This window comes from Panthera uncia, chromosome E3 (genome assembly GCF_023721935.1).
Source record: "Panthera uncia isolate 11264 chromosome E3, Puncia_PCG_1.0, whole genome shotgun sequence".
Lineage (NCBI taxonomy): Eukaryota > Metazoa > Chordata > Mammalia > Carnivora > Felidae > Panthera > Panthera uncia.
Window position 1 is genome coordinate 10,834,557 of NC_064815.1, and position 26,369 is coordinate 10,860,925.

At 42.2% G+C, this 26,369-nt stretch overlaps 3 protein-coding genes across 10 annotated transcripts in view; 1 reads left to right on the plus strand and 2 right to left on the minus strand.

Moving 5' to 3' along the window:
* The window catches only part of DCUN1D3 (defective in cullin neddylation 1 domain containing 3), a 39,153-nt gene extending 38,793 nt beyond the window's left edge, over nucleotides 1–360 (minus strand). The window contains exon 1 of one of the 2 annotated variants that reach the window (XM_049638398.1): nucleotides 270–360. The gene's annotated coding sequence lies outside the window, so the exon portion shown is untranslated. The remainder of the gene's footprint in view (nucleotides 1–269) is intronic. The other variant, XM_049638406.1, reaches the window with a different exon arrangement.
* On the plus strand, nucleotides 279–21,165 carry LYRM1 (LYR motif containing 1). 7 transcript variants are annotated; one of them, XM_049638408.1, is made up of 4 exons: nucleotides 279–441; nucleotides 14,428–14,576; nucleotides 18,905–18,997; nucleotides 20,125–21,165. In XM_049638408.1, the coding sequence occupies exons 1-4, from the start codon at nucleotides 279–281 to the stop codon at nucleotides 20,239–20,241; spliced, it is 522 nt and encodes a 173-aa protein (XP_049494365.1). In that variant the 3' UTR covers nucleotides 20,242–21,165. The 7 variants fall into 7 exon arrangements, with proteins under 7 accessions (XP_049494365.1, XP_049494366.1, XP_049494372.1 ...); XM_049638409.1 differs by having other exon boundaries at nucleotides 279–393; XM_049638415.1 differs by having other exon boundaries at nucleotides 317–393; nucleotides 14,417–14,576.
* A 3,658-nt stretch (nucleotides 21,166–24,823) lies between these two features.
* The window catches only part of DNAH3 (dynein axonemal heavy chain 3), a 163,717-nt gene continuing 162,171 nt past the window's right edge, over nucleotides 24,824–26,369 (minus strand). The window contains exon 61 of the mRNA XM_049639145.1: nucleotides 24,824–25,222. Within this exon, the coding sequence (XP_049495102.1) occupies nucleotides 24,869–25,222 (354 nt within the window). The 3' untranslated portion in view covers nucleotides 24,824–24,868. The remainder of the gene's footprint in view (nucleotides 25,223–26,369) is intronic.

A 26,369-nucleotide genomic window follows, 5' to 3' on the forward strand; every position in this document is an offset into this window, starting at 1 on the left:
GAGGGGCGGGGAGGAACGGGTGGAAGATTGCGTCACGACGTACGCAAAGACGCACGAAGCTGTAGCCAAGTAAGGGCAAAGACCTAGCGACGAGGAGGGAGGGCTAGGAGGTGCTGGACTGGACCATTTTTTTGACTAGAGTGGGGGGGAACGATAGCGGAAGGGGTAAAGAGAAACTAGGGACAGGATGAAGTTGGCTATATTGTTTGTATACGGCGGAATATGGGCTACAGTATGAAGTGTAAGGGAGACTCGTGGCTACTCCCGACCTGGAACTAATGCTCCCACAGAGGTCCTCCCGGTGGTTTGGTCCGGCCTGGCCTACCGGACCTGCCCGACCTCCGTCGCCCGCGGCTCAGCTAGGCTCCTGGCGCCGCCTCCTCCTAGCCCGCGGTAGGCTGCGGCGCTTCTGTGGGTGGGGGAAGGCAGGACTGACGCAAAGTGAGTGTAGGGGATGGAGACGCTGACTCCTGGCGCGGGAGACTGGGGGAAGGGGTTGGCTCCCCAGGGGCAGGGGTGGGGTGGGGGCGGGGGTGCGACGTTGCTAGGAGACGTGCTTGTGTGACCCCTGCCTCGCGAGGGCGGCTCGATGTCGTCGCCCCTGGCCTCGAGAACTTGCCTTGGGAAGTGGCCCGAAGGCCAGGAAGGGAAGGCCTGGTTTGGAGACTCTGAGATGCCGATTTGGGGCCCATCTCAAACTTTGCTGAATCGCTTGGATCCCCGAATATAAATAGGAGATTAACAGGGGCTATTCTGGGGCGAGAGGCGTCAAGCTAGGGAAGGTTGACCCAAACGAGGGCCCGTACAAGCTACGGAGACTTTCTAGGATAGTGAGAACTAGCTTCTTATTGCCTCGATTTACAAATGAGAGCGAGAACGGAGGCCTTGCTCGGTGACGTCGAGTCCGGAAGAAAGTTAAAATGTAAAGTTAAAGTTAAAATGTAAATCAGGAAGGAAGATATCCGCAAGTAAGACAATAGTACCGGATGAAGTGGTAGAAGATGGGGGGAGGGCCACTCTAAAATGGGGTAGAGCTCTTCAGAGAAGGCCGGGTTTCACAGAGATTTGAGAAAAGAAAGAAGCTAGGGAATGGACTGTCTAGGTGGAGAAAAGAGCCAACGGACAGGGTTCTGAGGAAGGAAACGGCGAGAAAGCCAGGTTGCTGGAGCAGAAAAAACAAGGGCCAGAGTGGTCTTTGATGGAGAAATGGCAGGGCCTGAACAAGCACAGCATTTTAGCCCAAGGTAAGGGTTTGGCTGTTGTGTTACCTGAGGGTTTTGAGAAGGGGAGTGACCTGACCTGATTTACATTTAAAAAAAAATCACTTGGTTGCTAGACAGAGAAGGGTAGAAGTTGTCTGAACTGTTAGGACCCTGTTACAGTAGGCCAAGAAGTATTGTCAGTGGAAATGCAGATCATTAAATTCTGAATGCATTTTGGAAGTAGAGTTTGCAAGACTTAATGCCTGATTGGGTGTGAAGTGTATGGGAGGAAGAGGAACCAAGGAGGACTACTAAGGGGAAACAGTTTGGAACGGAATATCCTAAGTTCTCTTGAATACACTAGGTTCGATAAGTCTACTAACCATCCAGGTGAAGATGTCGGAGAAGTTAGATATACAAGTCAGGGGAAAAGTCCCAGAGAAAATACACAGGAGTTTTTAGAGACATTCAGAGATTCCCTGGAGAAGAACAGAAGCCAGCAAAGGAGACTTGACACAGATAAGGCCTCAGAGATAAAAGCAGGATATCCCTTAATATCCTCCAATAGTGAGACTCACTCTCATAATCCGTGAGACTCATTCACCCACCAGCCAGCTTCTATTCATCCTCTAAGCCCTGGCTCAAATCTCTTCCTTCCCTTCCTCCCCCAGCTGTCATTGCTTTTGGACTTGTGTGCAGGTGATTTGTGTCCATTACAGCAAGCCTGACTTTGCTTGTTAATTGTTATGTCTGACTCCCCTGTGGGCTATTTCTTCTTTGTGTCTTGCTTCTAGTATAGAGCTTTGCCCAAAGGGCCCAATATGTGGTTATATAGGTAGGAATACTGTATTCATAAGGTATCAGTCATGGACTTCAGCAGCTCTGACAAAGGGGCTTTTGTCCCGCTGATGCTGCCACTGCCAGCCACAATCTAGATATGGTTAATCTCATAAAATCTAGAAAGAATATCAGAAGTATCAGAAGGCCTGGGTTTCAATCTTGGATGTGCTACTGATCAGCAGTGGCATTCATTGGAGAAGGTCTTTTTCTTTGAGCTGAAGGGGTTGGCCTAAATTAGAGATTGCAAATGGAAATACAGCTATTGCCTACAAACATATCATTCAGCCCCCAAAATGATTTAAATTTAAATTCCTTTTAAAACTGACTTGCCAACATTAAAAAATTAGACCTCAAAATCCAGATTTTCAGCTTCATTGAAAAGAATCTGGCAACACACCTGGAGCCAATAAAGCTTCTCCCCGCCACCGCCCCCCCCTTTGTATGTGGCTCAGTGCCAAAAGCCTCCTCTCTTTTCAGCTGTCTGCCTGACCCTTGTGGGCATTTGATTTGCAGTTCTTGGTCTTGAACTGTGCTGTTCCCCAGTAGCCACTGGCTACATGTTGCTATTTATTTTTTACATGTAGGTACTTAAATACACTTTTAAATGCCAGTGTCTCAGATGCAGTAACCATATTTCATGTGGCCAGGGGCTAGCTACCCTGCTGGACATCACAGTTATAGAATATTTCCATCATTGAAATACGTTCTGTGGGGGTGCCCGGATAGCTCAGTTGGATGAGCATCCAACTCTTGATTTTGGCTCAGGTCATGATCTCAGGGTCGTGGGATTGAGCCCTGGGTCAGGCTCAGCGCTGAGCACAGAGCCTGCTTAAGATTCTAATTTCCTCTGCCACTCTTCCCTGTTCATGCTCTAAATAAATAAACAAATAAATAAAGTAAAAAGGAAATACATTCTGTGGGTCAGCACTGAACTGCAGGAGCTTGAAGGTATTCTGGGTGCAAATAGTTCCACACACATAAGGATGGACAGTCATTGCTCCTGCTGTCAAGGGATTTTGTCTAGTAAGGAGCTCTGTTGCCTCTGCAGATGAGAAAAGTTGCTCATTTGGTAGTTACTTGATAGGTGGAGGGTATTTGGAAACTGTTGTGAAGGCAGGGACCACTACTCAACGTGAGGTTATTCATCAGATGGTTGGATCAAGGGTCAGGTGCTAGAAAACTCCAGCTGTATCTAATGTTATAACCAAAGCCCTTTTGTCAGTTTCCTAATCCATTTCCCTAGGAAATTATCACAAAGGAGGATTTAAATGCTAATTTAAACTTAAGTGTTTCTTGTTCTGACTTTCCTAGTTCCTATGAAGGGGTGAAATTCTGGGTAGTTATGAATGAATGACTGGGGTTGATTTTTAGCATTGACCTAGTTTTCATCTATTTCCAGCACACACACACACACACACACACACCCACACACATCTAACACCTCATCCTACTTCTGCTAACTGGTTCTTACCCCCTCTGGCTGACCCTTACTTTTGTCTCTTAAAATATGCTGATAAGGAAACAAATACTTCCATTTCTTTTGAATTGAAGGGCAGAAACTTGGTTTCCATTTAGAATTTGTCTGAGGGGAAAAAGAGCTGTATCTCTCTTGGTTACAAAAGCCTAATTGGAGTTCCCCCTTACAAGTATAATCTTGTGTATGCTCCTATGCTGGTATATTTAGAATGAGCATACTTGCCTCATATGATTTTGTTTTGGATAATTTAGAAGCCTTTCAGACATCAGTATTTTTGGTTTTTCCCTGTGTTCTGGAGATTTCCCATATTACAGGGCCTAACCTAATTCTATTCCTTTAAGTAAAATGAAAACACGATCTACCTTCCACTCCCTGCCTCCTATCTCTGACACACCATATTGTCACTTTCTGTGTAAAAAGATGCTGTTTCAGAGAATAGCTGTGGTATGATTAAGTACACCACACAAGCATATCCTGAGATTTGCAGAACAGTGTGTGGCATTACACTTCCCTTTTTGGATTCTAGTAACCAAAAACTGAATCCAGGACAGGAAACAAGTCTGTGGGGTGTGTGTGTCTGCCTGTCTGTTAATTGAGAGGAGTGGGGGATAGAGGGCAGTGATGTGTGGGGCACAGCATAACTTGAAGGTTATTCGATTTGGGTAAGGATGATACGGTATAGGATATGGGTGTACACCAGAAACTAGGAAATATAAGAGATGTAGGAGAAAAACAAACCAAAGGATAAGCAAGGAGTAAGAGATAAAGGAAGAAAAATAGGAAGTCTGGTCATGCCTTCAGTGTTGGCACCTGCATTATATTTCCAGTAAGAAGTATGTGCTGTGGTCTGAAGATAAGCAGTGCATCTGACTGGGTTATTTGCTCATACTGAAGAACAATAGCCCTTTACTGTACAGGGATTATTAATGATCAGAGGGAAACAGCTTTAGGAAAATCCATCAGTATCACAAAGCAATAAATTTGCCAACAGGCAACACGCTTCTTTTCCCACCTCTGCAGACAAAGCTTAGCATAGATAAAAGAGGCGTCATTGTTCCTCCTTTATTTCCTCCTATTTAGGTAACATTTGCCTTTGTTAGCTCCCAATGCTAAGTGATTTACATGGATTATCTCATGAGTAATCCTTACCCCAACTCTTTGAAGAGGGTTCTATTGTTACCCCATTTCACTTTTTCAGAAACTGAGGCTCAGGAAGACTTGACCAATGTGGTGAAGTCAGGATTGAAACCCACTTTTGACCATTCCAGAACCCATTTGTTCAATAGTTGCATTTTATCTTCTGTTCCTTACATATGTGGAAAAACTTTGAATGCCTAAAACCAAGACAATCATTCTGTCCTCTGCTTTCCTGGGCAAGAAAATCTGTTTGCTTGTTCCAGATAACAATTTTGGAGGTTGGTTTTGATCCCCGATCATTTGGTTGCAATAGATCTTATTCCCAAGAAGGATTTTTTTTTTCCCAAGAGAAAATGTGTCCGAGCCATATTTTTTCTATCTGTTTGGTTCTAAGCTTCATGAAAACATAGTAAATCATTTCATTCCAGTGGACCAACACTTACTGGCTTTTAAAGAACTTAAGAGTATGGGTTACATTATTATAACTGTAAGGATGGAACTGATAAGGCCTCCTCCCCAAACCTGACACCCACAGCACCACTCTTGAAAACATCATTGTGAGGGTTAATTAGTATTTTTAAATGTTCTAGGGTCTTCACTTGGGAAACCTGGCCCACATAACCACTGTGTGTGTTTCAGAATGAGAATGGACATTACTGGTGACTATTCTTCATGTGTAAATGTATTATTCTTCTAACAAATATATTTCAAGCTCCAACTTTGTGCACAGTCTTACGAGTGTGATGAATGAGGCATACTCCCAACCTTCTTTCTCCCTCCCCAAAACACACACAGTGGAAGAAGAAAGGTAAGCCAGCCAGAAAATTACACTAGAATAGGATGAACTTATGATACAAGTGTGCTGGAGGTGCCTGGAGTACACATAGCAGAGTCACTGAACCTGTTTCAGCATGAAGATGGCACCCTATGAAAAGTAATGGAAATCCAAGAATGAGAATCAACAGCTAGGCAAAGAAAGAATATTTCAGTTGTGTGAATTTGGACCTTCATTTGGCAAAAAGAAGGGGTGCCAGATCTAAGGAGATTGGGCAGCAGGACCGGGACCGGCCAGCATGGGTGCACAATGAACACATGAGACAGTGATTTCATTTGAGTGAGTTTCATAATCTCCACCACCCACCCAATCATAAAGTACTTGGGAGAGAAATTTAACTCTATTACATTCATTAGTTATGATGAGAAAAAGAAAAATTCCACCCAGGAGCAGATACTGAAAGAATGGCAAGAGTCTTTCCTTCTGCCTGGGGCTGGAAAGTCAGTTAATTCCCATTGCCTTTTCTGTCCCTTGTTTATACTGCAACACTTTTTCTTAAGTAGAAGGCAAAGCCTCATGAGAGTCCAACACTGGGAATTTTGACATTCCTGAGACCAGAGTCATACTTCTATAAATTTCATCTGGAGAAGGAATTTTCATCTCTGCTCTTAAACTCCTCAGTGTTCATGCTGTGATGGTCTTTCCAAAGGTGGGGGAAAGGGTGAAGTGGATAAATCCCCTAATACTAGCATATCTTCACGCAGACATCCTGAAAAGCCAAACCTAAATATGCCGTGTGTCTACACGTGCTGTATAGAGTGGGTTCTTGGAACCTACCCAGACCTTTCACTATTTCCACTCATCACGGAGTAGAAGAGTGAGTAGGTGGTGTGTTTTGTTTGGTTTTAGGAGATTAATTACTGCCCCATTACTGACTCCAAAATAAAAATGGGAAAACTCTTGGTCAGGGAAATAATCATCTAGGTTTATTGGCTCTTAATCCCAAATCTCCTGTCAATTAGGTGGCATTAGGCAAAACTTTTTTCACCATGTGCAAGATACAATTTGAAATCCAGCACATTTTTTTTTTAGTGTTTGTTTGTTTGTTTTGAGAGAGAGAGAAAGCAAGCACAAGTACAAGCAGGGGAGGAGCGGAGAGAAAAGGGAGAGCAAATACCAAGCAGGCTCCACACTGTGGATCAGGCTGTGGAGCCTGACATTGGGCTCAATCTCACAAACCTTGAGATCATAACCTGAGATGAAACCAAGAGTTGGATGCTCAACTGACTGAGCCACCTAGGTGCCCCCAAATCCAGCACATTTTAAAAGATGTAAATTAAGGGCATCTGGGTGGCTCAGTCAGTTGAGCATCTAACTTCAGCTCAGGTCATAATCTTGTGTTCACGGGTTTGAGCCCTGCATGGGGGTCTGTGCTGACCGCTCAGAGCCTGGAGCCTGCTTTGGATTCTGTGTCTCCCTCTCTCTCTGCCCCTCCTCTGCTCACTCTCTGTCTCAAAAAATAAAACGTTAAAATTTTTTTAAAGGATAGAATAAATGCAAATTAGACCGTGATACTCCAGCTTGCTTAAAATCAGCCAATGTCTTCCTTTTGTTTTGTTCTTAGATTACAAGCTGAACTCCTTTCCAGGGCCTACGCTCCAAACCCGTCCTAGATTTCTGCTCATCTGTGACCCCACCTTCCCCACAGGTTCTTGCTGCATTAACATTGACTTGTTTACCACCTCTTAGCCTTTGTTGGTTGCCACCCTCTTCCTGAACCACCCTTCCCTTAACTCTTCCCTTGAATAGGCTCAGGCTCCTCCATGTCATTCAGGACTCAAATGGCACTAACAACCCAAAATAAAATAACCCTGCCTCTGTTCATTTGAATCCTATTACTGTTTCATTCCTAGAGAGCACATACCACCATCAGAAATTGTTTTTCTTGTATGTCATCTACTTGGCCACTAGAATGTAAGCTTCAGGAAGGCAGGGACTAAGGCTGCTTGTTTATCAAGGTTGTGTATCCCTAGAATCTCCTGTGTGTGGTCCCAGTGGGCACTGAAAGGATAGATGCTTGGGAGGGACCAGTAAGGCCTGCAGAGTGGTAGCACTGTAATGAGCCCTGGTGAGTCTTCTATGATGTCCACTCCTTTTGGAGTGATGGAACAGAGTTGCCATAGCGAATGGAAGAGCAGCCCAGTCCTGCCAGGTGCACAGCATCTTTTAAGGTGCTGATGTGCAACACAATTATTAAGGAAGGGCAGTTGCCCTTCCCCCAGTCACTCATGTACACTCTTACTCTCTCAAAATAAGTAAGTAAACTTTTTAAAAAAGTCAGGAGCGGGGGGCGGTGTGCCTGGGTGGCTCAGTCAGTTAAGTGTCCATTTCTTGATTTCTGCTCAGGTCATGAATTCGAACCGAGTTGGGCTTCGCACTGACTGCTTAGGATTCTCTCTCCTCCTTTTCCCTGCCCTTCCCCTGCTCACAGTCTCTCTCTCTCAAAATAAATAAATGTAAAAAAAAAGGCAAGGGCAGATGGCATATGGAAAACCTTATTAAAAGGTTATTCATATCAAGGTGCAAAACAATGGTTTTTTGCTGTTTGTGGGAAGGGAATAAAATTGAGTTCCCTTTGTCACAAACTAGCCAAGCTCTTTAAAGCAGTTAACAGACATTCAACCACATTTACTGAGATTGAGCATCCTATTTAGTGATTAAACATTTGGGCTGGACTCCAGACTGTCTGGGTCTGGGTTTGAATCCTGACCTCACCTCTTTTTTTTTTTTTTTTTTTTAATGTTTATTTATTTTTGAAAGACAGAGTGAGAGTGTGTGAGGGGCAGAGAGAGAGGGGAGACACAGAATCTGAGGCAGGCTCCAGGCTCTGAGCTTTCAGCATAGAGCCTCACATGGGGCTTGAACTCACAATCCATGAGATCATGACCTGAGCTGAAGTCGGATGCCAATCGACTGAGCCACCCAGATGCCCCATTTTTTGTTTTGTTTTGTTTTGTTTTTAAGTGAGGTCTACAACCAACTTGAGGCTTGACTCACAGCTCTGAGATGAGTCTCTGGTGACTGAGCCAGAGAGGTGCCTCCAGCCTTACCTCTTAATATAGCTGATGTGACTTTGGGCAAGTTACTTAACCTCTCTTTGCATCAGGTTTCTGCTTTGTAAAGGGGTAATGGTAGTTACCTACCTTATAGAATTGTGATTTGGGGAGTTAACATACATAAAGCACCTAGCAAAGCCTCTAGCACAGTTAGTACAGAGCAAAGTGTAGTATTATTATAATTACTCTAATGTGCAAAACAGTCTGAGCCCTGCAGGAATTCAGAGACTGTGAAGAAAAAGACACAATGAAATAGCAAAATATCAATAGCTGACTTAGGAGAGAAGCAGAGAAAAGGGGGCCGCAGAAAAACTTGGGAGCAAATAGGTATCTAGTAGGTGGGGTGTGATAACTAGCAGAAAGCAAGCATTGTAAGTGGATGATAGAATAAACACCAAGGCATGACCCTGCAGGGTGCCTTAGAGCTGTAGCTTTAAAACTTGTGTATTTCACACTCTGCATCACAATTTTTACTATTATTACCCATATTTTAGGCCAGCTTTAAAAACTTCTAATACAGGGGCACCTGGGTGGCTCAATTGGTTAAGTGTCTGACTCTTGATTTCAGCTCAGGTCATGATCTCACGGTTCATGAGCTGGAGCCCCACATCAAGCTCTGTGGTGAAGCACCAAATCTGCTTGAGATTCTCTCTCTCTGTCTCTGTCTCTCCCTCTCCCCCCTTCTCTCTTCCCATCTCTCGTTGCCCCTCCCCTGCTTGTGCATGCTCACTCCCTCAAAATAAACATTAAAAAAAACTTTTATAATACATTCATCTCAAAGAAGCTCTATATTATTGCTGTGAAATCAAAATCATGCTATTAAATTATGAGTTTGATAGGCTATTATAGTACATTATAAAATACTTGTACATCCAAAAAATAACCTCCCCAACCAATCTTTGGGACACCTGCTGTCGGGAAAACTTCTCCCAACTGTGACCAGAGACCAAACCACACTAGCAGCAACATTTATCAGCCTTTTCTTAGTGGCCCAGGCTTCACTTGGAAGATGCTTAGTTGTGAATTTTTTCTTGGTACTATGTATATATGGGGTACGATTTTAAGAAACGGCCAATTTCGAGGCACCTGGGTGGCTCAGTTGGTTAAACGTCCAGCTCTTGATTTTGGCTGAAGTCATGATAGTGAGATCAGGTTGGTAAGATCAAGCCTGGTGTCAGGATCTCTGCTGACAGCATGGAGTCTGGGAGTCCCTCTCCCTCTCTGCCCCTCCCCTGCTCACGTGTGTGCGCTCTCTCTCTCTCTCTCTCTCTCTCTGTCTCTCTTTCAAAATAAATAAACATTAAAAGAAGAAGAAGAAAAGGCCAGTTTCTAGTCACGTTTCCTCCCAGGAACACTTCATATCTCTTACCTTTCCTCATTCTGGGGCTTTGGGGTTAAGGAAGTAAAGTGAAACAGTTTGACCAAGTGTCAATCTCATAGTCAAAGTTATAAAACTTTAAAAATTCTGTAAGAGTAGATTTCATGGCCAGTTGAGTGAGACTGGTTCAGTTGTCCTCTAGGAGCACCTGGATGGCTCAGTCAGTGGAGCCTGCACCTTTTGATCTCAAGGTTGTGAGTTCGATCCCCATGTTGAGTGTAGAGATTACTTAAAATCTTTTTTAAAAATGTGGTCCTCTAAATAATTTGATATTTCTCATGTTGCCTGTGGGAAAATCCCAGCAGACCTCATTACATTGGATCAACCCATGAAACTAGTAAAGAAAAGAGCCATCTCAGCCTTGCATCAGTAGTGAGAAATCATCGATAGTTCCGGAGGAATAAATGTTGGTTTCAAGTCATTGAATCCATAGGAAGGAACACTCTTAGGGAAAAAGCACTTTTTCTAAACAGGTTGCTTCCTAGGAACAAAGACAAAAATATAAACCAAAGGGGAAAGAGCTTGGAAAAAAAAAATTTTTATATGGTCAGTTTTGTTTCTAGAATCCCAAGCTTTCTGTATCGTGAGATATTTTTATTTATTCAGCATTTGTGGAACACCAATTACAGACCTGGGTAGGTGCCAAGAATTGAGCAGTAAATAAGATGGATGTCGTAACTGTCCCCATAAACGTAAGGATCAATTGGGAGAAGACAGGCACTAACAAACCATAATTACTTGAATGGTAAGTACCACAAAGAAGAAATTCAAGAATCCATGGGAAGGTTCAACAGACCTGACCCAGTGCATGTGGTGACAGGAGGGAGAAGGATTCTCTGAGGTGTCCAGGTTTTCACTGGGAATTGAAGGATGAGTAGGGGTTGGTCAGGTAAAAGAGGGTCAGGAAAGAGCCTTCTAGAAAGAGGGAACAGCATGCGTGTATACCCCTACCTACAGTAAGAAAAATGTGATTCCCTCAAAGAACCGAAAGAAATCCAGTAAGAAAACAACAAAGGAGGCATTTTTCTTTTCTTGCCTATTCTCTGAAGATTGGGAAGCGTTAAGCTAGACTTGCTAATAGTGCACAATGGAGAATACAGCTTTAGACCCTTCTCCGGAAATCTTTCAGACTTGGGTTTTCTGGGTCACCTGATGGTGGAGAGGGAGATATCAATCTCCCTTTCAGGATTAGTTTTCAAAACACTGTATATGTTAATTAAAGTGTTTTGAAAATAGACCTATTAAGTACTGATTGTTGGTACTGCCTATGACCTTGAGTACCCTAATTGCAGGGCTTGTGTATCCCATTATGGTATATGACCAGTTACAGTTTGAAGTTGTGGCTTTTTCGAATAGTAGAAAAAAAACAAAGGCTTTGGAGAAGGTTGCTACTGCTTTAATATGCCATACCTCCGTCACTTTCCTCAAGTGTCATGCAGTCAGAGACGTTTCATCTGTTAAGGAAGTGAAGCAATCATTAATCGTAGTTACAGACTCTATGCCCCTCACAGGAACTGACTCACGTATTTTCATATGAAACCATGGAGTTTTAGGGAGAACCAGAAACTCAGAAACCTGTTTCCTTACCAGGAAAAGTCATCATCTCATGGGTTTTTATTACGATTAGCCACAAAGAATGATGTTCTCTCCTGGTTTTTATGAATTTCTTCTAAGCATTTTTTTCTGTGAGGTATCCATGGACATCAGAATTGGTGTTGATTATAACTTTCATCTTAACTTTGAATTGGGTGAAGCAGTGCTTTCAACCTTTTCAGCAAGTGATTAAGCCTTGGTTCATTACTCATTGCTTAAGAAAGGTCACCAGGGTCAGGGGGCAGGGAGGCAATCCTATTCAAAAGAAATTCTAAGGTAAATTCCTTGCAGGTACTTAGAACTTCTAGATGAACTCGCTCTTCCCAGCTCCCATCTGCATTTAGCTGCCCAAGTCCTCAGGAGCTCAGGACCACCCTAAAGCATACAGTCTCCGTATGTTACACCTCCACCTTGAGTTGGAAATGGGTCCTCTTCCCAAAGGGCAGTGAGCAGCCTACTTCCCCATCCTGATGAGCCTGTTTGAGGAAAGCCCAGTACTCATGAGGTGTTCCAGTGCCTGGCCCTGCTACTCACCAGATGTGTTCTCGTCTTCCCAGCCTACCCTTTTGTTAAAGACAGTACGATATATTCATTCTCTAAAATGTGACTAATCAGAATCCTCTAGTTTTGAGACTTCTTTTTTCTGTCTTCCCTGAATTTCTTTTAGATATAGTAGTAAATAGTAAAGACATAGTCTGAAGTTTTTGCATAAGTAAAAAGAGAAAGAAAAAGGAAAACACCTAATGTCCCATTATTAGAACATTAGCAGGAGAAGAGACAATATACTGGGACTGAATTGCAGTATTGAGAATATATGAGCTAGGGTTACATGTAACAACATCGGTGAATCATACCAACATGAGCAAAAAAAGCAAGTTGCAGAAGGACATAATACCTTTTACATAGAGAGTTGACCCTTAAACAACATGGGTTTGAATTATGCAGGTCCACTTAGACACAGATTTCTTTTGCAAATACAGAACAGTACTATAAATGTATTTTCTTTTCCTCATGATTTTCTTAACATTTTCCTTTCTCTAGCATATTTCATTGTAAGAATATAGTATATGATACATATACATACATATGTGTTCATTGACTGCTTATGTTCTCAGTAAGGCTTCATGTCAACAGTAGGCTATTAGTAAAGTTTTGGGGAGTCAAAAGTTATTGTAGATTTTTGACTACGTGGAGGTCAGTGCTCCTATGCCCCATATTGTTCAAGGGTCAGCTGTATAAGGTTTGTAAACTTGCTAAGCAATACTATAGAATGTTAAGTGTAAAGATATGTGTGAGAAGATTAATAACAAGTTCAGGACAGTGGTTCCTTCTAGTACAGAGGAAGGGAAATTTGACTGGAAGTGATACAGTAGGGGTATATATATATAATTTATTTAAGATCCATTGTGAATATATGGCTGTTTAATTATATTCTCTATATCTTTTTGTATATCTGAAATATTTCATAATAAAAATAAAAATGACAGGAATTTAATTTTTTTTAATGCATATGGGGTGTCTGGATGCCTCAGTTGGTCAGACATCTGACTTCAGCTCAGGTCATGATCTCATGGTCTATGGGTCACGTTGGGCTCTGTGCTGACAGCTCAGAGCCTGGAGCCTCCTTCAGATTCTGTATCTCTGTCTCTGCCTCTCTCTCTCTCTCTCTCTCTCTCTCTCTCAATGAATGAATGAATGAATGAATGAATGCATTTAGCTTTGGGAATATACTTAGGTTGGGACTCACTTAGCCAAGTTTCCTGAAATTAAAACTGATGTTTCAGAGTAAAAACCCAAAGAGGCCACAAGCTCTTTAGTCATCATCAGCAAGATCTTCCATTATACTTACTGTATGGTTCTCACATGGACAAGGAAGCAGACCAACAATTTTGAGAAATATTTTCAACAAGGTTATGATGAACTAAAAGAGAGGTTGCAACCTGCCAGCCTCTGGGTAGAATTGAGCCTGCAGACTCAATGTGTTTGGCTTTCATGATACTCACACTTTCGAAAAGAATGAATTAGTGTCTTGAGATTTCACATTTAAAAAATATGGATTGCTACCTACTGTTAAACTATCAGGAAATCTGGCATTCCTAGGCCCTCATTTCTCCATGGCAGTAGCTGCCTGATCCTGAGTAGCAACTGTCCCTTTTGGGGGGGCGGGGGGATGTCCTCTCCTGGCCATTGTCTCTACCTAGCCAGGTTCCCTCATTTTGTTACCTGCCAGACCCTGGATGTGCTTGAATTTGAGATCCCTGCATTAAACTCAAGTTACTTAACTAGAAATTTTGGTTATTTGGCACCTGGGTGGCTCGGTTGAGCATCTGACTCTTGATTTCGGCTCAGGTCATGATCTCACAGTTTATGGGTTTTAGCCCCACGTCAGGCTCCATGCTGTCAAGACAGAGTGTGCTTGGGATTCTCTCTCCCTCTATCTTTTCCCCTTTTCTGCTCATGCTCGCACATGCGCGCTCTTAGAATAAATAAACTTAAAAAAAATTAGTTATTCAAAATGTGCCTTTTCCAGGCACTCTGGTAAGTACTGCAATCTTATAAAAATACACACTAAAAGCATCATTCCCAAGATATTCTGGTAAAGAATTTACTGCTTTAAAGTATAGTAAATTTGAATTTGGTTTGCCATGTTTGTAAAAATGGCCATCATAGCAAACATGAACTCTGAACCATGGGGGGGATATACCAGCACGGCTGAGAGAGATCTGGTGTTCCTATAGCACATTCTGGCAATGCTACCAAACAGATCTGTTGAGAAAGAGCAATTATTTCCAGACTAATTAAAAAGCTTGATTAAAAAAAATGTACATCTGCCTAGCTGCCTACTGTCAAATTGAATTTTCATGCAAATTTCCCCTCTTCTATTTTGGTGGGTCTGAGGATGACAACAGCAACACGACAAGAAGTTCTTGGCCTCTACCGCAGAATTTTCAGGCTTGTGAGGAAATGGCAGGCGGCATCAGGGCAGATGGAAGACACCATTAAAGAAAAACAGTACATATTAAATGAAGCCAGAACGCTGTTCCAGAAAAACAAAAATGTAAGTAGGCCCCAATTGGAAACTGTAAGGAGGAGGGCAGTTTCTTGTGATACTTGTTCTTTTACGTCCTAAAATTGAGAGGACTGAGCAGCACAGGTCACAGTGGCAGAGTGTGGGGCAGGAAGGGTTCAGAGGCACGGCCCAGCTAGCTTGCCCAACTACTGGGAAGCAGAGCCCAGCCTGGGTTCCTCTCGTCATTTGTTTCAGGTCTCAGTCCAGCCTGTCAGTGTCTTAGCGTCCTCGTCCTTGTAAGACCCCATGAGCCAGGTGACAGGAGCCAGGCCAGTGAGGGTTTTCAGGGGAGGAGCAGTTCGCAATCACTGTGCCTGTTCCCGGCCCCTCCCACAGGAGGTGCACAGTTAAACTTTTTTTTTTTTCTTCAACTCATAAACTATTCAAGGCCTCTAAGTATAAACCCATTCAGAAGAAAGAGAATAGGATAAAGACACAGGGTTCCCTTCACAACTTCACTCTGAACTCAAGCCTCTTTGGCTAGCAGAGTGAGTTTGCCCTTTGAGACCACAGAATTGGGTAAGAAAGTGCCTCCATTAAGTAGTTTAACGGAACTGCACACCTAGACATCAGGGAGCCAAAAACCATTTGTAAGAGGCTTGATGTGACCCATCCCACAGACTATAAAGCATTGGCTCTTAGCTCCTTACAAAGACTGCCTGGCACTAAGCATGGAAAGAGGCTTTCAGCTTCTTACTTTTCTTGCCTCCTTCTCACTGATCTCATGAAGTCAGTGCTGTCACTGCTCCCCTCATGACACTTCCTGACAATCCACTCTCTTTACTTTTCCTCTCTGACCCCTGTCTCTGTGTCCTTTTGGACACACCCTCCTGCCACACACCCTCCTGCCAGCTGTAAGGATCCTCTGAAAGTCAGCCCTCTGCACTGAGGCCCAGAGACTGTGCAACCACTTTATGGTTTCAGCTCCCACATCTGAAAACCCAGCCTCAGCCCCTCACCAGCCTCCTGAAGGGCCTTACACCAAGTGTAACGATCCAAAGCAGAACACCTCTTTCCACCAGGATGCCTCCCCTCTCCAGCTTGCCTATTTCTGCCATAGCTCCCATCACCACTCTGCAACTCTCTGCTCTCATTCTTTCATTCAGCAAGTATTTGAGTGCCCACCATGTGCCAAACATTGGACTAGATGTTGAGGACATAAAATGAGCAAAACCAAGACAGGATCCCTCAAAGATGTTTCAGAGTTAGATGGTTAGAAATTTAAAAAATTACAATTGGGGTAAGCACTACAAAGAAACCCTCCCAAACAACACTATCTTCCCCATCTCAGAATCTGAATCCTGTCTGCTTCATAAAACCAACCTGCTCATGAAGCTTCTGCCTTTCCAGCCTTCCTCCAGCTTCTCCAAACTTTTCCATGCCACACATCACAATGTATATGCCCAATGAAGTCCTTAAACAGTTCTCTGAGAAATGGAAATAAAATACTGCAAGTGCTATTTCTCTTTATTTTTTATTGCATCCTTTAAAAATGTCTGTTCATGGGGTGCCTTGCTGGCTCAGCTGGGAGAGCATGTGACTCTTGATCTCGGGGTTGTGAGTTTAAGCCCCACACTATGTGTAGAGATTACTAAAAAAATAAACTTTAAAAAATAAAAAAAAATTAAAATGTGTATTTGGTGTATACTTATAAGGTTTTTGATGTATTTAATGCACTTATTAATATATTTTATAAATCAGTATGAGTACATGTATAGGAGCTATGGGCTCAGAAATTTTTACTGAAAGCAGTAAATAATCAAAAAGTTGGGAGACCACTATAACCTATGCCTGTCCCTATGTAGTTGGTCACATTCCTTCTTGTTTGTTTCATTTATGTTGGTGTGGTCTCCCCAACCAGACTGCCGCTTCCTCGAGCAAAGAGACAATGTCTTATACTTTCTTATATATCCCATGGGACCTGCCTTGTGGTTGTCACTAAATTCATGAGCCTTCACTCAATCCTGTGACAGTGACCTATTCTGAACTCCTCTAGAGCAGTCTGCAGCAGTCACTGCCCTGTTGATTACATGCCTCCATGCCTTTTCTGTAGCTTTATGCATCAGAGTTGTTCTGCCCAGGTAATAACCTTGATAGTTGAAGGCAAGAATCATGGCCTCACAGTGTCTAGCCCGGTGTTGGAGAGATATCATAGCAGGATGTGCCCAGTAAACCTTTTCAGGCTCACTCATGTGAGGACTGATCAAGGCCCTTAGGGTTTTCAGTTATGGCAGTAATCAATCCTTCCTTTGCCTCAGCTTGGGCTGGCCCAGTGTGGTGTGAGTCAGAGGGAAGTGTATGTGCCAGTGATGTGACATAAATAAGATTATTTTGTTGTGTCTGGGGAGAAGGTACATGGGTTTTTAAGATACGTATTTTGCCATGTGTTAGAAAATAGCATATCAGATAACGCCATAAATATTATGCTTAGGAGACAGTACATTTAAAGAGAAAGCTTAATGTTAGTATAAATGGTGTGTGGATATAGCAGAATCATGAAGGCAGCCAATGAATGACCGAATTTGGAGAGCTCTAACCCAGATTTGTTCAAATGGACAGCTGCAGTCCCAGGAGCCCTCAGCCCCCTTAACCATACGTATCTTTATGACGGGCTTCTTTCTCCCCAGTCCCTTACGCAGACTTAAGTCGTTTCTTAGAACTTCACTTGCTGTGAGATTTTAATAATAATTCAGAGGTATCTCATGAATTGCTCTGAATCCTAATGGGCAAATGGGAACATGGAAATCTATTCCCAATGTGGACATCAGAGCAACAGCTTCTGAGAAGCAGAGGTCAGAAAGCAGACCCTCTGCCCCAGGGGACCCAGCTGTAGTTCTGTGCACTGCAGTTCCTAGAACTCTTCTCTGCTCCAAAAGGTGCCATAGAATAGGCACGCCCTTGGAATTTCCAAGCCTTGCTGGCCCAGACGTCACTGTGGGTGTCATCTGGGACTGGTGCAATCCCAGCTCTGCTTTGAGGCCCACTTGCAAACTCTTAGCAGAGCCACATGTTGACTCATTTTCCATCCTTGAAGTGTAAGGGTTTCTCCCCTTCTACCTGGTGTTCTGTTTTTTAGAATGAATTTGTCATCCCTTTACTTGAAACTGGACTACCACAATTTGACTATTTGGGAATTTCAAAAGCCATTTCTTCCCCTTACCAGTGAACAAGGCAGTTTACAGTTCAAAATAAGAAGTGGATCATTCTCCAATATCTTACTTGGGGGGTTTCTGGACAGCACTTGCTGAAACAGTTGGGTTCAAGTTTGATCCACATGGAGAGGAAGTGGAGAAGCATTCTCATCAGGGTGTTGGTGGGACTATAAATTGGTACACTCTTAGAGGGTAATTTGAATCTAGAGGGAATATCTGAAAGAATTAAACATGCATGAACATACACCCTTTAACCCAGCAGTTCTCTAGGAATTTATCTTTTAGATATATTTGCGTGTAAGCCAAAAACAACTTTAGTGGGATCCATAACAGAATTGTTTATAATGGAAAAAAACTGGAAATAACCTAAATATCCATCAGGAAAAGACTGATTAAATTATAACACGGCCTTATGTTTGAATTTTGTGCAGCTCTTAGAAAGAATGGGCAGATCTCTGGGGCGCCTGGGTGGCTCAGTCAGTTAAGCGTCCGACTTTGGCTCAGGTCGTGATCTCATGGTTCTTGGGTTCGAGCCCCGCGTCGAGCACTGTGCTGACAGCTCGGAGCCTGGAGCCTACTTTGGATTCCATGTCTCCCTCTCTGTCTGCCCCTCCCCTGCCCATGCTCTGTCTCTCTCTCTCTCTCTCTTTCTCTCTCTCTCTCTCTCAAAAATAAATAAACATTAAAAAAAAAAGAAAAGAATGGGCAGCTCTCTGTGTAAATATAAAAGGAGCTACACGTTGTTAGGGGAAAAAGCAAAGTTCAGAACAAAGAGAGCTATTGTGTGTAAGGAAAAAAAAAGTATATATATACACGTATGCTTTTATCTACATAGAATATCCCTGGGAGGACAAACACTGCCAATAATTGTGGTCCTTGAGAAGGGGGAACTGTGAGAGGGGTAAAAAGGAGACTTTGTTTTTATATTATATCCTTTTGTGTTATTTGAATAATGTTTTACTGTGTGCAGGTATTACTTATTGCCATAATTTTTTAAAAAGTTTAATCCACAGTAAATTTTATACTAAATTGCTTTTGATTTTTCAAAGTATCAGCATTGAATTTACAGGCTGGTGAGCTGAGAAAGTTGAAGAAGATGTACACCTCTACATAAGGAGCATTAGAAAGATGCTAAGAACCTCACCTGTTTTCCTCTTTTAATAGCTCACAGACACAGACCTGATTAAACAGTGTATAGATGAATGCACAGCAAGGATTGAAATTGGACTGCATTACCAGATTCCTTATCCACGGCCAGTAAGTGTGACAGTTAACATGTGGTGGGTACTTCTCCTCACCAACCCAGTTATTTCCAAGAACGTGTACCAAGAGGGCCAGTGTTTGTCGAGCAGTCTAGAGCTTGTGTGGGAGGCATGTTGGAAGTAAGCTATCCTTGCATGCCGCCAACCCATCACAACAAGCTAAAATGTCAATGAATGCCTGATTTCTCCTACTCATACAACTTTCCCACATATAGAAGGGAAAGCTAGCCCATATTTAGATAGCTTTCTCTTTTTGACTTTCACCTTTTTTATGGAAGTATTTTTATTTTCCTTATAATAAAAGTAAGGTTTGTTGTTAATATCATTAAAAGAGTGCATGAGGTAGAAAGTGAAAATGGTCCAAAATTCTCACCCTGTGGAAGTAACCACTGTAACTGTTCGGTTGCACTATATGAAACTGCCAATATTTTACTCTTAACCTATAATACAAAAACAGCAATTTTACCTGGTATTGGCTCAACCTAATAGTTTGGTAATATCTCGTCTTTTTTTCTATATTCGTGTACCTACGTTTACTTAAAGTACATGGGATCCTGGACATACTGTTTGCTGCTTAGTTTATGTCATCTGTCCTGGCCATCTCTGCCTCCCATCTTTTTAAATGGTTGCCACTGGATCCTGTTACAAGAATATACCATAATTTACCCAGCAGCTCTTTAGTAGGCATTTAGATTACTCCCAGTTTTCCACTCTGCGCAGAATAGCTTTGTCTACCCAAACTTTTTTTCTCGCCTTCTTTGGATTCTCATCTCACCATGTGATCTGTGGTCATTGTTCCTTCCATGCAGGCAGTATGACAAAGAAGAGCACAAGCTCTGGAATGCGATCTGGAATGCAAATCTTGGCTCTACCACTTAATGTGTATATAAGATTGAGCAAGTTATTTAACTTCTGAGCCTCCATTGTCTCATCTATAAATATTATCTAATTCCTTATGAGATTATTGTAAGGATTAATGTGTGTAAGGATTTTAAGGATTAATGAGTCAGCGTAGATTTAGTGCTTAGCAGGAAGCACGGTACTTAGTAAATCCTCAATGAATAAGCTGCTCTGGTGATTATAATTCTTAATATTATCATTATTCTTATTCTTCCTATTCAGATTCATCTGCCTCCAATGGGCCTCACCCCACTACGAGGCCGGGGACTTCGAAGCCAGGAAAAACTGAGGAAACTTTCCAAACCAGTATATCTCAAGTCTCATGATGAGATTTCCTAACCCAGAAGAAAATTTATTTCTCAGAATGATGAGCCGACTAGATCTTGAATGTAAACCAGATGATGAAACCCTTCTCTTCGATTAGGGGTAAAAATTTAAATATCTTCTTAAAAACCTCCAAAATATTGGTATTCACCCCAAGATCTGTGCTCACTCATCCTGACACTTCATCAGGGTCTTGTTGCCTAAAGTGGATGACACTAACCCTAGAGGTCATGGACCTTATATACCCTCACTGAAGCATCTTTGGAAACAAGGCCAAGGCCTGTAGAAGGAAGATAAGGATGACAAAGATTTTCATGGAAATGTCATTTGCCAGTCATGTCAGCTGATAGGAAGAAATCAGCCAGCTGCTGAAAGTCTTCATAGCTACCATAAAACTCTACACTGCCTTCAGAATATTTTTTGGCTTCTTTCTCCTGAATTTTTGCTTAAAAAACAAAGGTTTGCTTAAAAGTGGGCTTCTTTGTATATGTTTTGCTGTCTTTTGACCATCCCAGTTTCCAGATAAACTACCCTTAAAAAGTGCATCATTGGATTTATCGTGGTTTTTCATGGAAATTTTACATGACACCCTGCCCCTGACATATACATACGTAAAAGTACTTGTCTTAGGTAAATGCGTATGTTTACTTTATCTTAAAGCCTGTGATTACTTAGGATCCACTTAGGATTTGAAAGGCTTACTTGAAACTCATACTGCATTCATTATGAATATTTTATCTTAACATAATTAGGAAGTACAAGGGCCAAGCTGGTTTTCAAATTATGTCTAAACAGCAATGGCACAAAGAGAACTCAAAACACAAAGGATTTATACTCCTGCATGTGTGGAATCCCATGGCAAGTCACACACACCTTGTTAACATTCCTTCTGACCTCCAAAGACAATGAGCATCACCAATAAAAACAAATTTTTATCGATTTGGGTCTCTCTGTATTCTTTTCCAAAATGGCTCTGAGACCCTCAGAAGTAGCATATGGTAACTTCCAGCCCATACCTAGATTTAGGATTCTCTTGTCACACAGCTCCTCTAATTCAAAGTAAGCATTATGGGGCGCCTGGGTGGCGCAGTCGGTTAAGCGTCCGACTTCAGCCAGGTCACGATCTCGCGGTCCGTGAGTTCGAGCCCCGCGTCAGGCTCTGGGCTGATGGCTCGGAGCCTGGAGCCTGTTTCCGATTCTGTGTCTCCCTCTCTCTCTGCCCCTCCCCCGTTCATGCTCTGTCTCTCTCTGTCCCAAAAATAAAATAAAAAACGTTGAAAAAAAAAAAATTTCAAAGTAAGCATTATATTTCAATCTCAAAGCCTGCTCCTGTGAGCAGAAGCATACACTTTAATGCTGAGGGTAAGTATCGCAGAGTTTGGCAATGATGTGGAGAACAAATATATCACTGTAGTAATAGCAAATGCATATTTAACATGGTTGCCACATAAACCCCAGCTTGGCTTCAACTGGGAGACATCTGCTGTTCCATCAGTAACTCTCCTTCTATCTGGTCTCATTGTGGAAGCATCTCCCTGTTCAGAGGTGGTTCTAGTGTTTACACATTTTGTCATGCAACATAGGGCCTGTGAAATCAAGTCAAGTACTTCATCTGGGGGTCAACCATTGAAATAGTGATCTGTTCTCAAATTGGTGGAAAAACTGGCTCTGCTGGACCAAGTGAGACGTGACTTGCCTATCTCTGTCCTCGTCCTTTTCTAAGTAACTCAAGGTGATTTTGACTGTGCAGTTTTTGTCTTTAACTCTGTTGAGTGAAGAAACCAACCTTCCCACCCAGCCTCTTCCAAAATGGAAGTTGATCTAATTGCTAGCTAGCCTCCTGAGTATCTTCTATGTGCCAGGAATCTTACCTAACTGTGAATTTTATATGACTAGCCTCCTTTGCAAAGGTGCATGTCCTATTACACAGTAACATAATTACCAATTTACTACCAAAACTTTCATATGAACAGTGTTTATAATAGCTTTTATTTCTCCCATTTTCTCTCCAAGACTATAAAATCTCCATCTTCGTTCTTCTAAAGGCCAAACCTATCTTCCCTACATCCCCTCTTTCAATGAAATTTTCTTCCAATACTGACAAGGACTGAAAATTCTTTACCCAACACATTAAAGAGAAATGACTAGCTTGGTGACAATGTTTGTCTGATGTCATCTGCTGCACTATTTATTGGCAGGAACTGCAGCTTCTCACCAAACTGATCTCTGGCCATCTCTGCCCCAAGACTCCAGCCTCTAACTCACCAGGATTTCTGAAAGAACATACAGCTCTTTCCCAGGGGGAAACATTAAATATACCCCATTGGCCCCAGTAGAAAATGACCTCAAATTTAGGGCACTCTTTCTTTTCAAAGTGGAGGAAATTTTTAAATTACAAAAATTTAATCCGTCATACAGAAACATTCTGTCCCTTGACCCCTGAGGAATGAAACAGTCAGTCCCTGCCTCCTTCAGCTTTTTTGTTGCTGAATCTGGGAGTTAGACAACTAATTAAAATCCAATTGTTCTCTTAGCCACCCCCTCACTGCCTTAAAACTTACAATACAACTTAACCTAACCAGTCCAAGATTCAGGCAGTTGGGATCCTGACCATCTTTCCATCTCACATGACCAACAATCTTACTTGGAATGGTAATGCAGTTTCAGCTCTCTTTTCATTCTGATTTTCTTTCCCTCATTGGAAAAAGTAAAAATTAAAAAACTGTCTTTCTCGAAAAAATAACTATTAAGCTACCTGCTTTGAGTTGGAAGAGACTGCTCCTCTTTATTGCCTCCTGGCAAGATTTGGAGAACTCCCCTTTTGCACTTAATGTCTCAGATCTCTCAGATAATTCTGCTGATCTCAGCATTTAGGGTTCTTTTTAAATTTTTTAATGTTTGTTTGTTTGTTTGTTTTTTGAGAGAGAGAGACCGAGCACAAGAGGGAGAGGAGCAGAAAGAGGGAGACAGAATTCGAAGCAGGCTCCAGGCCCTAAGCCGACAGCAGAGAGCTTGACATGGGGCTCGAACCCATGAACTGTGAGATCATGACCTGAGCCGAAGTTGGACACTTAACCAACCGAGCCACCCAGGCACCCCTAATTTAGGGTTCTTAATCAGAATTTTATCAACTCCATGTTTCCATGAAGAGATTTCTGGAGTATGTATGTTTGGTTCTCTGAAGCTTCCCACGTTTAGGAAAAATAAAAAACCCTGAGGACCTTTCTTGTAGTGAAGAGGCAGGGAAACCGAAAGACACATTAAGACCCTCAAACAACTCTTAAAAAATGAGAACAAACTGAGGGCTGATGGGGGGTGGGAGGGAGGGGAGGGTGGGTGATGGGTATTGAGGGCATCTTTTGGGATGAGCACTTTGACAATTTGACAATAAATTTCATATATTTTTTAAAAAATACATTCAGAAACTGTATTTGACAACAAATTTCATATATTTAAAAAAATACATTCAGAAACTGTTCTAAAAAAAAAAAAAAAGACCCTCAAACAGCCTTATGTCTTTGCTCAACTATGAACTGACCACTGGAATGCCCTGAAGTCACTTAGAGCCAAAGAGCTAAATGAAAGAGTTAGTCGAGAAGTAATATATAAAGAATTTGATTTTTATATTCCTTAGGATTCTCTTTTAGCTGGCTCTGGGGGAAAACAGGAAAGTGATAAACTAGAAATTTTTTGGACATGGTTGTTGGAGCTACACATTTAAGATTCTACATCATAACATAGCCAAGGCATTGGCAGGGAGGCAGCATGTGGCAGTGAAAAATGCATGGGTTCTAGAGCCAGACAGACCTTGGCTCTGCAATGTCAAAGAGCTAGATGATCTTAGGCAAGTTACATAATCTCCAGAGGGAGAGACAATGGTACCCACCACATAGGAAAAAACAAGATACCTAAAGGACCAGGTCACAACCCATGGCACATAGTAGGCATGCAACAAATACTGGTTTTCTCATGTATCCTTCCTGAAATTTCTGCCCATTTGTTGCAGGCTAGTAGAGAAGTATTTGGGTTCCACTTCTATCACTGATGAGTTGTGAAACCTTGAACTAGTTGGGTTTTTTTTAATGTTTTTATTATTATTATTATTATTATTATTATTAGAGAGAGAGAGAGACAGAGTGGGAGAGGGGCAGAAAGAGAGGAAGACACAGAATCTGAAGCAGGCTCCAGGCTCTGAGCTGTCAGCACAGTGGCTCAAGCCTTTTTGAACCTGAGAGGCTGTGATGTTAGTGCTAGGAAACAGCACTAGGAAAGAAGCAATTAAAGTTCAGTGGAAGTTACAGCAAAACAACAGGAAATAAAACACAAAGGAGTTTAGCCAAGTGGCTAAAGGTCTAGGTTGAAGAGTCCCATCATCTGTGTTCAAATCCAGCCTCCACTATTTTAGTAGCTATCTGATTTGGGAGATCTTACTTACCTTCTCTGTCTCATGGTTTCTGTGGCCATAAAATGAGGATAATAATAACCTACTTTATAGGGATGCTCTGAAATACTGGCTCGTAGCAAGTGCTCTATTAATATAACTGCTGCCATCATCATCATACCATGTGTCTCTTATGAAAGGAAAGCTAGGTTGTGGTTGAGAATGAGATGCCTTTTATTTTCTGCATTGAGATGGATGCCATCAATTATCCAGCTGGCACAGAGAGGCTACCCCTCGGTTTATCCAGTGCTTCTGGGGCCTGTCTGTTGGGAGTTCAATGGAGAGGACATAGTTGGTGGAGTGGCCTGTGGTGGAGAGGATGCCTCTTCGGGCACTTGTTTTGTAGACTGGACATACATAAATGTTCTGATGTGGAAACATTGCACTTTCCCCAGGTTTCAGCCAAATAACGGGCAGTGGATCATAGAGAATTTTGGGGAAAGACTCCTCAATCTGCACTGTTTCCCTGTCCCAGCGGGCACCTTCTAAAAAGAGTCCTTTTATGTAGGCCCCATCTTCTGGGTTACTCTCCATGACTGTTTCTTGTGTGGTTACCTGGAAGAGAGAGAGCTGTAAGTTCCATTACCTGCAATTTCCCTAAATGGGGCAGCATCAAGAGATCAGAAAATCTGTTGGAATGTCTGCCTTTCCCAATATACATTTCCCAGGACACTGTGGCTTCTGTGATAATACTCCTGCCTTCACAAATGAACCAGGTCTGATTCCTAGTCAGCATGCTGTTCTCCTATATGGTAGGCATAGAGAACGCACTAAAGTAGGAGCTGGGGGGTCACATTAACTGTAACTAGCTTAGTGACCTTGCACAATCGGGACCTGGATCCATAAAGTGAGAGGTAAGATTCAGATGCATGCTGGTAAAACAGCTGTCTGGCAGGGAGAAATAAAGCCTTGATTTGCAGTTTTTGTCAATTTCTATTGTGTACATGTTTCAGGCTATTAAAACTATGTAATAACCAGCTGCAACCAGCTCTGGTGAGTTGATATGAGCCAGCTCCAGCACATCACTGTTTAAATTCAGAGGTAGTAGGGGCGCCTGGGTGGCTCGGTCGGTTAAGCGTCCGACTTCGGCTCAGGTCGTGATCTCGCGGTCCGTGAGTTCGAGCCCCGCATCGGGCTCTGTGCTGACAGCTCGGAGCCTGGAGCCTGTTTCAGATTCTGTGTCTCCCTCTCTCTGACCCTCCCCCGTTCATGCTCTGTCTCTCTCTGTCTCAAAAATAAATGTTAAAAAAATTAAAAAAAAATAAAAATAAAAAAAAATAAATTCAGAGGTAGTAAAGTCAAATTCCTTAAGGTGAGTGCAGAAAATGGTCCAGGTGTAGGAGAATAAGGAGTGGTGGGGATTATGATGAACCAGAGAAGACAAGCTCCATTTAAAATCATTCAAATTCTTTCTGTTGTTGTGAATAGAATATTTTTCTCATTTTTACTCCTAAGTACTTATTGCTAGAATAGGAAAGGCTATTGGTTTTTGTATATTTAACCAGTATCCGAGTATCCAATCACCATATCAGTATTCTGATACCTATTATCTATCAGTATTCTGACAGGTGTAGTTTTAGAGTCTTTAGGGTTTCTAGGTATACAATCATTTCAACATCAAAAAAGATGGATTTATCTATTTTCCAATATTTATCCCAGTTATTTTGTTACCTTATTGCATTAATTTCAGCTTCACGTAGCC

Coding starts and splice junctions, on each gene's coding strand:
- LYRM1 (XM_049638408.1), top strand. CDS start 279: ATGCTCCCACAGAGGTCCTCCCGGTGGTTTGGTCCGGCCTGGCCTACC. Junction 14,577..18,904: donor TGTTCCAGAAAAACAAAAAT/GTAAGTAGGCCC, acceptor CTCTTTTAATAG/CTCACAGACACAGACCTGAT. Junction 18,998..20,124: donor AGATTCCTTATCCACGGCCA/GTAAGTGTGACA, acceptor CTTCCTATTCAG/ATTCATCTGCCTCCAATGGG.